The following is a 13,564-nucleotide window of genomic DNA, read 5'->3' on the forward strand; positions in this document are numbered from 1 at the left end:
TCATGAGTTCAAGCCCTGCGTCGGCCTGCCCACTGTCAGCACAGAGCCTGCTTCAGATCCTCTGTCCTCCTCTCTTCTGCCCCTCCCCCACCCATGCACATTCTCTCAATAAATTTATTTATTTATTAATGTTTTATTTATTTCTGAGAGAGAGAGAGACAGCATGAGCAGGGGAGGGTCAGAACGAGGGGGAGATACAGAATCTGAAGCAGGCTCCAGGCTCTGAGCTAGCTGCCAGCACAGAGCCCGACGGGGAGCTCGAACTGACGAACCGCAAGATCATGACCTGAGCTGAATTCAGTCGCTCAACTGACTGAGCCACCCAGGTGGCCCCCCCCCCATTATTTATAATTAGTATTACAGCATGCGTTTTTGTGCACAGCTTTGTCATATTTAAGATTTGTTTTTCTCAGAGGTTCCTAGAAATTGGATGAAAATGTATGAGTATTTTTTAACTTGCCAGAAGGTGTTACCACTTTATACTTCTGTGTGTATGAAGATACATCTCACATTCATTCACCCAGCTTATTTGATTTCATCTGACATGAGTGAAATCAAAAGAAGGAGCGCTAGTAAAAGCAGTGTATACACTGATCCAAGGGCATGAGATAGCCCAACAGGGAAGAATTACAGACAGAATTACATTACAGACAGAATTCTGACTTACAAACAAAATACTTAAAATGTTTGATGTTTACACAGCTTAAAAAATGCTAGGAAGGGGCACCTGGGTTGGCTAGGTAAGTGTCTGACTCTTGATTTTGGCTCAGATCATGATCTCATGGTTTGTGATTTCAAGCCCTGCTTTGGGCTCGGTGCTGACAGTGTGGAGCCTGTTTAGGGTTCTCTGTTTCTCCCTCTCTTTGCCCCTCCCTTGCTAAGTCTCTTTCTCAAAATAAATAAAACTTAAAAAAATAAAAAAAACTTAGCACCTAGGTGGCTAAGTCAGTTAAGCGTCTGACTCTTGATTTCATTGCAGGTCATGATCTCATGGTTCGTGGATTCTCACATCAGGCTCTGTGCTGGCAGTATGGAGCCTGCTTGGGATTCTCTCTCCCTTTCTCTTTGCCCCTCCCCTGCTCACTTGCTCTCCCACAATTAATTAATAAACATCTAAAAATTTTTTTAATTTTTTTTTTAATTTCTGAGAAAGAGATACAGCGCGAGCGGAGGGGGGTCAGAGAGAGAGGGAGACACAGAATCCAAAACAGGCTCCGGGCTCTGAGCTAGCTGTCAGCACAGAGCCCGATGTGGCGCTCGAACCCACAAAGCGCCAGGTCATGACCTGAGCTGAAGCCAGACGATTAACCTACTGAGCCACCCAGGCGCCCCTAAAAATTTTTTTAATGCTTGGAAAACATAGGTTCTTATTGGATGAGAGAGCTTTCTAAGCTTAATTGTATTTGAGAGTATGAGGAGCAAAGGAAGATCAGTGGCAGTTTTAATATATCAAGTTGGTAAAACGTAAATGCTTGATAATACCCACTGCAGGTAATGGGTGTGGACAGGCAGGCATACTCTTGGTAGGAGTGGATATTGGTGTAGCCACGTTGGAGGGCAGTTTGGTACTGTCAGTTTGAGATATCCTTTGACCTAGATATTCTATGGCTAAAAATTTATTTGATACTTAAAGTCATGTATGCCAAGGTACATATACAGAAATGTTCACTGTAGGATTGGTTATAATAACAAGAAATTAGAGATCTAATGTCCAACAGAGAACTGAATAAATTACAGTGCATTCTTTATAGTGAAATTAGACTTTTCAGTGTTTAAAAAGTGAGAGTTTAGAATTGAGTTTTGTAGGCAAGCTATTGGGGTTAATATGTTCAACTAAAGAGCATGACTGATTTGGTAAGGAGTGCATTAAGATTCCAAATGATGTTTGTCTTTGTGAACATAGTTCACAAAGGAATGATAATAGAAAATACAGTGGAGTTATTTTCTTTGTACTTTCCTGTATTATTAATCGAATGATAAGTCCTTTCATGAAGATAAAAAGCATAATGATTTCTACACCCTGTAGTATTAGAGCAAGCCATTTGTAAATAGTTCAATATTTCCTGTGTCTAAGACTGATGATGGACTTTGAGTCACAAAGAAAACATTTAAGTTTGTTCTATACACTAAGTGGATATCGATAAAGCATATTTTAGAGTTTGAACCATTCTGGTTTAAAATTGGGACGGCATTTGGGAAGGCTGGGAGCTGGCATTTAATGTGAGAGCTATAATTTAGATGACCAGTGGTCTAGATACATTTTCCAGTTTCTATAAAGATCACATCTGGTATAATAGTTGATAGTTTGGGGACATACTGAATCCTGTAACTTTTTAATAAACCACATAATTTTGAATCAGGAAGGAATGGGATGACTTAAAAGACCCAAGTGCATCTTTTCCCAAAAATCTAAAACTATCACAGTTTGGATAGTATTTTAATTGTTAGTAACTCTTCCTTGAATGCAATTGGATTTTTAGAAAGTGGTCTTTAATCCACGTTGTTTCTTCCTTTCTTTACTAGGTGGTTCGCTCAGCAGCTACAAGTGGAGCTGGTAGTACTACCTCTGGTGTTGTATCTGGCAGTCTTGGTTCTCGGGAGATCAATTATATCCTTCGTGTCCTGGGGCCAGCCGCATGCCGCAATCCAGACATTTTCACTGAAGTAGCCAATTGCTGTATCCGCATAGCCCTTCCAGCCCCTCGAGGCTCAGGAACTGGTGAGTTTCCCCTTCTCCTGGCCTTTGAGACATTGAAGTCTATGGCGTTGTATAACCCCAGAGATAACTTGGAAAGCCTCCTTAGGCAAGTGTTGGGACATGTGGGCCAGTTCAGAGGAACTTAAAGTGTCTATCTGTTTTACCCTGTGATAATCCCTGCCAGAGATACCAAGGACTCATTTGGTCTAGTCCTTTCCTTTAGAGAATTAGTGTGGCAACAGAGCTTGCATACAGCTCTGCATACAGAGTGTTAATTGAGGGACACGTGGACATGTGACTCACATGGTGCAGTAGGAAGTATACCATATCATCAATATGTTCTTGCCCAAAATGTGTGCCCTGTATTTAATTATGAGGAAACAGTTAAATGCAAATTGTGAGACACTTAATAAGACAGCCCACTTGAATTCTACAAAATATTCATGTTATAAAGGTGGGGAAAATGCAAGGTTTTTCTAGGTGATAAAAGGAAACTAGAAAGAACTACCAACCCTGATGTGATTCTGGACTCAGGTAAAGAGATGTGGAGAAATTTGAATACTGTGTATTAGATGATTTCACCTGTGTTAAATGTCTTGGGTGTTATGATGGTACTGTGGTTATGTAGAAAAATATCCTTGATCTTAGGATTTAGATGAAAAGCATATGGGTATTTACTAACCTTTCAACTTTTCTGTAAGGTTGTGGGGGGTGTTTTTTTGTTTCTTGTTTTTTTTTTTAAATGTTGGGAAGGGAGCTAATTATTTTTGGAAGCCCCTGATAATGTGCCTGTCCTCCTGTGCTGGGCATTTCTCCTGTATGATCTCATTTAATCCTCAAGTTTTAGAAAATTAAGGTTTGTTGAAGTAATCTGGCCATGATCCTATAACAGAACTGGATTTCAAAACCAAGTATCCCCAACTGGAAAGCCTATACTGTTTTTACTATTTGGTGCTGCTGTAATAAATTCTGTGGAATTTAGGGAAAGTAAAAGCTAGATTTTTCTAGTAGGCTACTTGAACATTGTTCGGAAATGGCCATTTGTTCTAAGCATTTGTGTCATACAAACCCCCTTCTGAGTCTTTTGTCAGTAATGAACTGTAGTTACTGGGTCACTGTTGACTGGTTTTTCTGTCTCACTTTGGCTTAGCTTCAGATGATGAATTTGAGAATCTTAGAATTAAAGGTCCTAATGCTGTACAGCTAGTGAAGACGACCCCTTTGAAGCCCTCACCTCTGCCTGTCATTCCTGATACCATCAAGGAAGTGATCTATGATATGCTGAATGCCCTGGCTGCATATCATGCTCCAGAGGAAAGTAAGTATCTAGTCTACCTCAGGAGGCCAGGCACTTTGCCTGGATCTTTCAACCAACTTATGGCTTAGTGAGCACTCACTGTGTACCCATGTACACTGCTCTGAAAAAACTAATGGTCATACATTATGACAGATGACAAGGTAGTGGTGAGTCCTAGAGCAAGCCATCTGACTTTGTGGGGGTGGGACCTGTAGAAAGTTTCTGTAGAAAGTGGTTTCTGAAATGTATCTTGAATGATAAGGATTAGGAGAATACTGTCATATGAGAGTCTATCCCATACAGAGGGAAGAATGAACAAAGATTAAAGAGAACATAATAGCATCTTTTCGGCAGGAAAATTAATACCAAGAAATCTCTAATGTTTCCTTCTCAGAAACAAAAACATCTTTATTTCCAAAAAAACTGGAATCAGGATTAGGAGGTGTGATTAGGCTTCCTGACCTTTGAGACCACCATCCCAATCTATCTTTATTCCAGTTAAGGTACTACTTGTAAGTAACCTTCTGGATTTTATTTAGGACATACTTAATTGATAGGTCCCACGAATTGCCAAAAATTGGTGAATATAATCTTTAATAAGACAAAATCTGAGTCTTTGGTGCTTTTGGTCCATTTAACACTTTGATCCATATAGAGCCCCTTGCTTCTACAACCATAGAACCTTTATTCTACCTCACGTATCATCCTCCACCCCCCAAAAATAATTTAGCCTATATAGCTAGGGTAATCATTTATTGACCTCTATTGCTCTAGGCATAATACCAGGTATGTTCATTTAAGCTTAATAGTGAAGCTGAGGAAAGTGAAAAAATAAGTAAGTTGCCTGTGGTCACAAAAATAGTAAAAGAATGAGGCTTTCAACAATTCTCCCTTGGTCATACTACGTTTCTTCTCATAAGTGAAAGCCTAGCCATATCACTATGTAAATAGTCATAATAAGTGGAGTAAAATTGACCAAGATGCCAAATAGACATTAGCATTGCATAGTTACCAATGAGTTTTGTTTTTTGTTTTGCCAGCAGAGAAATCCGATCCTAAACCTGGGGGTATGACCCAAGAGGTTGGCCAACTCCTGCAAGACATGGGCGATGATGTATACCAGCAGTACCGGTCACTTACTCGTCAGAGCAGTGACTTTGATACACAGTCAGGTTTTTCCATTAATGTAAGTCAATTCCAACCTTCTATCTTCTATCTTCTTTCTCCCTTTCTGATACCTGTGTGTTCTCCATGTTTAGGGTTATGCCAGGGAAATTTCAAAGGCATTAATTTTGATGTATCTGTAAACTAACTATTACCTAAGAATGAAGATAGTTGTGAGGTGTCCCTGGGACTTTTCTCTTTAGATTAGAAATGTTAAATTCATTTTTCATTCTCATTTTCCCCTGTATGTGCCCCACAATCTGCCAGTCACTGTTTATAATGATAGCTTCCCACATATTATAGTGTGTAGTGGGTAAAGGTGGTTAAAAGATCAGCCAAAGAGAGTCTGTAGCATTCATAATGAGTACACTGGGAAGGATTCCTACCATTTAGAGACAACTGTCTTTGAAGTTAATAATAGCTCAGAAGTATTCTTCCTCCATAGAGTCAGGTCTTTGCTGCAGATGGTACCTCCACTGAGACCTCCACATCTGGGACATCCCAAGGAGAAGGTAATGGTTTACTTGTCTCCCTCTTTTGTTCTTATTTTCTTGAGAGGACAGAGAAACTGTGGGTGTCTTGGGCAGGGGATATGGGAATACAGACAGAATTGTCACATTTACTTGTCTAAGTGAGTTTTTCTCAAGAATGAGGTCCACAGTCTGTAAGTAAAGGGTTTCTATATGTCAAAATTAATAGAACTATGACTTACCAAACCAGTTAATGGTTGCTGCAGTGTGATCCTTTAGATCTACTCTTTAAACCACCACATATATTTCTTACGGTGGCTTTCATACTGGCATATTAGAGCTTTTGTGCCAGTGACCGAATTCTAGCTATAAGCCTTGCATGGTGAATTCTTGGCTTCTAGCAACATCACCAGAGCCCATTGGCTACTTAGCCAACAATTAGAAAAATGTCACATGGAAACAGTTCTAAGGATACCTTCCAAAGAGCTGTTGCTTGGATAGGAAAGATACTTTGAGATTTAAGCAAGGAGATACCATACTTAATAGAACTTCTGGAATGGAGGCATGCTGAGATAAGGTACAATGGGCACGTGTACTCACTCTATCTACCCACTATATTTCCTGGATGAGACAGGAAAGTATTTATGGAGAAGATCAGAATTTGAACCAAGTTAGATAAGCAGATGTGTGCCAGGAAGACATGTGGGAAAGAAAGGTAAAAGGGACTACATATGGCATCTTTGGAGAACTCTTAGTACAGTATTTCTGGAGTGCAAAATTATGTATAAAAGAAGGGAAATGGCAGAAGATATGTGAACAGTTGGGCAAAGCCTCCCTGCTGGTCCATATCCACAGATGATATCGGAGACCTGTCATCCTCACTATCTGTCCTTCCACTGCATTATGAGGAAGATATTCCATTTGTACCAGTGACCTAAGTGGAAGAGAAGTAGTAGTCTCTTTCCACATAAGCCTTGATGTTTGCCAGTATTTCAGTGTGAAATTGAACCAATGTTTGGCTCTTTCCCAATAGCATCAACTCCGGAGGAGTCTCGTGACGGGAAGAAAGATAAAGAAGGGGACCGAGCCTCTGAAGAAGGCAAGCAGAAGGGCAAGGGCAGCAAACCTTTAATGCCCACCTCCACTATTCTTCGTCTTCTGGCAGAGTTGGTGAGGTCCTATGTTGGTATTGCTACCCTGATTGCCAACTACAGCTACACTGTGGGCCAATCTGAGCTGATTAAAGAGGTAATATTTTCTAGTCTGTTTAAGATTTTATACTGTCATCATTTGGATACAAATGTGTCAGTTTGCTAGGAACCTGCATATGTTAGCCCAGTGTTGAGAGGCAGAGTCCTCATAGACTCATTAAAGAAGCTAGGCTTTTCCCCATGATGTAGAGCTATCAGGCTCATTACAGGGAGTGAATTTGTGCCATTTCTTAATTTGTAGAAAATCACTCGTTCCACAGTGTAAAGACTGCAAAAGGCAAGATTTGGAGTCAGACCAATTAGGAATCTGATGTAGATAGCAATCTAGGTAATACAGGATCTTGGTGTAGTTGTAGGAAAAAATGGGTGAGTTGAAGAGATATTTTAAACGTAGAAATGGAGAATTGGATTTGGAAAATAAAAACAAAATCAACTCCGATGTTTCTTGTTTTATGTTTTTCTATTCCTTTTATGTTAGAAGAAGAAATGGTTTGAAGAGAAAATGTGTAATTTAAAAGGTATCTGTGGTTTGTCTACATAAGGGTGTCTAGGGGACAGTAGAATAAGGCAAATAGACAAGAATATGGCTGTTTATCTTCCACATATACTCACACCTGTGCAAAGACACCTGATGTGGTAATAGTACTGGTAACAGAATATAAGGAAAGCTTAAATGTCTATCAGAGCTGTGGGAAAGAAATGTCTTGATATGGAATTATCTTCAGGTTAGATTTTTTCAAATGAGAGGACACTTTAAGAAACTAGATCATGTTCCCATATATGTAAAAGGGGTGCCCAAGGAGATTTTTTTCAAAAAGGGAACCTTGTTTTGGGAGGTTATACTGTAATTTCATGGTTAGTAAGCAGTAAAGGGTCTGAGAGTAGAATAGGGCCAGTAATGTTGCAGGCAAAGAATATGAAAGCAGCTGCCATTTTCAAGCTAGTTTTACTTTAATCCAAGTTTTTTAAAATACAAAAATATGCAATTCCTGAACGATTCATTAATTTTTCTTAGATGACCATCACCCAAATTAAAACATTAAAAACGCCACAAAAGCTTACCCCTTCCCTTTAAACTTCCATAATGTCAACCTTTATCTTGTTCTGTTGCCATAGATTGGTTTTACACTTTATATAAGTAGAATCATACAGTATATATTCCTTCATTTACAATATCCATTTTTGTGTGTGGTTGTAGTTTATTTGCTATATAGAATTCCTTTGTGTGAATGTAACAGTCTTCTCTATTGTAGTGCTAATAGACAATTGGGTAGTTTTCCATTTTACAGGTATTAAAAGTAGAGTTGCTACAGTCCATTCTTATAAATGTCTTGGTAAATATATACAGTTGACTCTCAACGCAGGGATGTTAAGGGTGCTGACACCTCCTTCCCTCCCCTTGTGTATGTAGCTGAAAATCTGCATTTAACTACTGAAGCCCCAAAAACTTTACTAATAGCCTCCTGTTGACCAGAAACTTTACCAATATCATAAACACTCCATTAACACATATTTTCTGTGGTTACATATATTAGAGAAAGGAAAATGTTATTGCCACTAAGGAAACACAAATAAAATTGTGATTACTTTCCCACTTGGATTGGTGACTAATTAGTTCTTAGATTGTTTCAACCTTGAGCTGAAACTCTTAAATACAAATTTGCTTGTTCACAATTTTTTTAAAAAATTAAATAGAAAAACACAGTTCAATCTAAATTACTTAATTTCAAATGAAAAGACAAGGGAAATAAAAGACTTGCTAATGGTTTCAGTAAAAAAAAGAAAAGAAAAATCATACGGTAGAGAAAATGTATTTATAGTATGGCGCTATATTGAAAAATGTCTACGTATAAGTGGACCCACACAGTTCAAAGCCATGTTCCAGGATAAACTGGATAAGTATTTCTGTTAGGTGGTATGTGCCTAAGGAGTAGAAATGCTGGTCGTTTTAGCAAATGGCACCAAAGGTTTTCCAGAGTGGTTGTGTTCATTTTATATTATCATCAAGCACAGCATATGGGAGTTTAGATTGTTTCACCTCCTTGCCCAACACTTGGTATTTTTCTTGTTTTTCATTTTAGCTGTTCTAGTGGATTTGTAGTGGTAGTGCATTATGGTTAAAATATCCTTTATTGGCTATTTGTGTATTCTCCTGTGAGGTGTCCAAGTCTTATCTTCTTGTTCTCTACTAAATTCTTTACCTATTCTGGATAGAGAACTCTTCTGTGGAGTTTTGTATATAAATATACATTAGGCTTTTATTTCAAAGCTTTTACTCATTATGCCAGCATTCCATTTAGTTGCAAATTTATGAAGTATCTGTTTATCATGTGTCACATGACCTTCTGGTACTAGGTACTCCTAGATGCTTTACGAATACTGTTAATTAATCCTTACCTCAGCACTAGATGGTTGTTGGTTGGCTCAGAAAGGTTAATAACTTGCTCAAGGTCAAACTGCAAAGTAACAGGATTAGAATTGGAATCCAAGTGTTTTACTGCATCACACTGCTTTCCCAAATTGCAAAACTTTTTTCCCCAGTTTTTACTAATGTCATGTAACATATTTACACAATTTTGAATTTTGTTCAGTACCAGGGAATTTTTATTTCTAATAGTTCCATTTTCACCAGGCCACATACCTAATTTTCCAGACTCTAAAATTCTTCAATGCATTTTTTTTAATGAGGCAAAATTTACATAAAATGAAGCATTTTAAAGTGTACCATTGAGTGGCATTTGGTACATTCAGTGTTATACAGACATTCTTTCTAATTAATTCCAAAATTTTAATCCAGTATCTGCTTAAATGACAACAGAACTAAGTTCCTTTCTCATATAAAGAATTACCAGGGCAGAAATCATTGTTAGAATGAACAAGTTTCAAGTAATTTGTTTCCCTTGTTGGGCCTTTTTTTGCTATTTACTTTCCATTAAATATTTTTGCATATCCGTATCTGTGGCTATGCTGTTTCTCTTTTAAATGCCTCTTTTTAGCCTAGGGTCCTTAGCACATTGTAGGTATCAGTAAATATTACAATTTAATTGAATACTTGAAGCCATTATAGCACTCAGTTATGAACAAGATTTGAATCCTTGCCATTGGTTACATTCTATGTGCAGGCCATGTTTCTTTGGGCCTCAGAGTACCCATCTGTCATATGGGGGAATATATTTGAACTTGTCTTATTATAGGTTTACTGTGAATAGTTCTTTTAAATATCACACATAAAAATCTTTTGAAAAATACCAAGTGACATGTAAATGAAGATGTGTAAACTATAGTGAGAAATGAATGGAATTTAAAAGCATAAAATCTGGGTTTGCTCCCTTAGCTTGTACTTTCAACCCTTGGTCTTCTCATCTATAAAGTGGACTTGATAATCACTGACTGGGTGACTTCAAGGATCAACTTTGTGTATGTGTACCTTGTTGATGTGCAAACAATATGGCATAATTGTGCTTGTGAATAAATGTCATAATTAATGATTTTTCAGGACTGCAGTGTGCTAGCCTTTGTTCTGGACCACCTCCTCCCACATACCCAGAATGCAGAAGACAAGGACACACCTGCCCTGGCCCGCCTATTCCTCGCAAGCCTAGCTGCTGCAGGGAGTGGCACAGATGCCCAAGTGGCCCTTGTGAATGAAGTAAAAGCAGCCCTGGGACGGGCACTGGCTATGGCTGAGAGTACAGAGAAACATGCCAGGTAAAACCCATGCCTGACCTAGTGCTGATAACCAGTAGCATCTCCTACTCCATTCTTGGCCCATGGGATTCCTAGCACTTGAACAAGAGTTCTGGTTACACTGGCACTGTATATTTTCTGGTCCTCTCAAATAGTTCTAGTGCTTCAAAATAATAGAGAACTGGTTACATTTGGAGGAGGATAAACAGCATAGTGGGGGGGGTTTTGGGTTTTTGTTTTTATTTCTGAGAGAGAGAGCGTGAGCAGGGGAGGGTCGGGGGGGTGGTGGGAGATATAGAATCGGAAGACAGGCTCCAGGCTCTGAGCTAGCTGTCAGCACAGAGCCCCGTGTGGGGCTCGAATCCACGTACCGCGAGATCATGACCTGAGCCAAAGTCGGACGCTTAACTTACTGAGCCACCCAGGTGCCCCAGGAGGGTAAACCGCTTAGAACAAAGGGATATTTTCATTATAGTTCTGAGGTCCTCAAGAAGTTGAGCAGGTTATTCAGTCTTATTTTTTTAAATTCTGTGTGAAGAAAATTAAGAATCCTACCACTCAGGGAATTAGCTCTCACCAGTTTAAATGTTACTTCTAGAAGGAAACACAGGGCACAGGAAGGTTATCTGAGGCGAGTTAGTTTAAGACTCCTGAGAATGGGCAGTACTCATATGATAGAGGTGTCAAACATCTCTCCCAGGCTTCAAGCAGTGATGTGTATCATCAGTACTATCATGGAGTCCTGCCCCTCAACATCCAGCTTCTACAGCAGTGCCACAGCCAAGACCCAGCACAATGGCATGAACAACATCATTCGACTCTTCCTGAAGAAGGGACTGGTTAATGACCTGGCAAGAGTGCCTCACAGCCTGGACCTGTCCAGGTAAAATTATTCCTGAACTCCCAACTGCAGGCTTTTGCCATCTCTTTAATTATGCTGCTTTTATTTATTCATTTGCTTGTATTTCATGTATCCTTACCAGATCAGTAGTGAGCCACCGGTGTGATAGGAAAAGTTTGGGTATAGATAGGAACCTGAGTTCTTAGTATTGTGGCTTTTTAAGCAAGGCACTTGCCTTTCTTTAGACCTTAGCTTTTTCATTTGGTTCCAACTCAAGAGTTGGACTGTATCAGTGATTTTTTTCTTCAAGGTCCCCCCATCTTAATTAAAAGTAATCTTTTTTATAAAATTATGTGTATTAAAAAATACAGATGAGCAAAAAGTAGATGCTGTGTTTCTACTGCCAGATATCACTGTTATCTTACTATGTCTTCGATGATTTTCCTCATATACATACAAAATGTATTTTTTACTGAAATGATATTATATATGCTGTTGTGTAACCTAGGTTGGATTAGGGTTTTTTGTTTTTTCAGTTAGTAATCTCTCTGCCTTGCTTTTGTAAGTAAATTTTCATCATATGTAACACCCAAATCCATATTCATAAATTTTTGTCTGAACCAGAATCTAGTTACAGACCTTGCATTACATCTGGCTATAGCTTCTGAATCTGTTATTCTAAAACAATCTTAATTAATTTTTTAATCTTCATTTTATTTCTGCTAATGACACTAACTTGTTAAGGTGACCAGGCCAGCTGTCATGATGAATATTTTGCCTTCTAGATTTGGTCCATTTGCTTCCTTGCAGTGTCATTTAACTTGTTCCTTTACTCCCTGTTTTCTGTTAACTTCAAATTAGAGCTAGATGCTTAATGGAGCGACTTAAAATTCTTGGTTAGAATATATCATAAATTATGTGTATCGCATATTCCATCATGGGGAGACATCGCTTTGAACTATCATTAATAATATGGTAAAATTGACTTATTCTACAGTACCGTTAAGTGTTCCCTTTCTTACTAGAAAGTAACGTATGTTACTCTTCTGGCACTATATAAATGTCTGGTTTCCTATCAGCCATATACCTAATTAATGAGCTTAACACCAGCTGATAATCCTTTCCTGTGTCAGTTTCTTTGGGTATTATCAGTTACTGTTTTCTAATTTCTGTCATCCCTTTTACATTATTAGCTGGAATTTTTCTGTGACAGAGCCCCCCAGTTCAAGGGGGAGAGTCTGGTCACCTGAAGTACAGTTCCTACTTAAAAGGCAGTATAAAAACTTAAATTTTTTTCTTAAGTCACTGATCTTTAGAGTAAAGTCAAAATAGATTTAATCACTAACTCATGCAACTTTTATCTGGCTTTTCTATTTACATTATTTAGGTCGGTGATTGAATTATTTGGATCATTGCAGTCATTATTCTTTTTCATTACACCTTTGGCCCATGGGGCCTCTTCAAGTTGATTTTGTCCTCTTGATACAAGCTATTAAGTTTTTAAAAATTTTAAACTCACAGGAGTATAATGAGCACCATATGTTTCATATAGATTAACCAGTGGTTATCATTCTGTCCTATTTGCTTTAGTTTCCTCCCTTCCTTCCCCCTTTCAGGAGTGGAATCATTTGAAGTTTGTTGCAAACAGCATGATGCTTAACCTCTGAATACTTCAGCCTGTGTCTCCTAAGAGTAAACATCCCTATACATGGCTAGAATATTATCACGTCTTAGAAATTTTACCATTGATACAATAATATTCAATATGTATTTCATATTTCCAATATTGCCAGTTATTCCAAGTTTGTCTTTATAGCTTGGGAGAGAGTGTTTCAATCCAGGATCCAGTAAGCATCACTAATTGCATTTGATGTCATATGTCTCTTGTTTTTTATGACATTTGACTATTTTGAAGAATCCAGAAGGCACCAAATGTCTTATTAGAATACTCCATAACCTGGATTTGCCTAATTGCTTCCTTATGGCTAGGTTCAGGTTAAACTTTTGGCCATCCCTGTTTATTAGTAGGAATTCTTTTATAGTGAAGATTTCCTTCTGCTTGTGTTTGCACCCCTGTGGCTTCAGTTTCTTTTTATATTTCTTTTTTTTTTTTTTTAATGTTTTTATTTCTGAAAGAGAGAGAGAGAGATCGTGTGAGCAGGGGAGGGTCAGAGAGAGAAGGAGACACAGAATCTG

General features: G+C 38.4%; 1 protein-coding gene across 7 annotated transcripts in view; it reads left to right on the forward strand.

The window, feature by feature from the left end:
* Positions 1-13,564, forward strand: part of HUWE1 (HECT, UBA and WWE domain containing E3 ubiquitin protein ligase 1) — a 164,995-nt gene that overhangs the window by 123,515 nt on the left and 27,916 nt on the right. For all 7 annotated transcript variants that reach the window (XM_039221008.1, XM_039221009.1, XM_039221007.1 and 4 more), the window contains 7 exons: positions 2,524-2,719; positions 3,849-4,016; positions 5,036-5,181; positions 5,605-5,671; positions 6,663-6,877; positions 10,337-10,548; positions 11,228-11,410. In XM_039221008.1, the coding sequence (XP_039076939.1) occupies positions 2,524-2,719; positions 3,849-4,016; positions 5,036-5,181; positions 5,605-5,671; positions 6,663-6,877; positions 10,337-10,548; positions 11,228-11,410 (1,187 nt within the window). The remainder of the gene's footprint in view (positions 1-2,523; positions 2,720-3,848; positions 4,017-5,035; positions 5,182-5,604; positions 5,672-6,662; positions 6,878-10,336; positions 10,549-11,227; positions 11,411-13,564) is intronic.

The sequence above is a fragment of the Hyaena hyaena genome, unplaced genomic scaffold (assembly GCF_003009895.1).
Source record: "Hyaena hyaena isolate Hyena2069 unplaced genomic scaffold, ASM300989v1 scaffold_932, whole genome shotgun sequence".
Taxonomy (NCBI): Eukaryota; Metazoa; Chordata; class Mammalia; order Carnivora; family Hyaenidae; genus Hyaena; species Hyaena hyaena.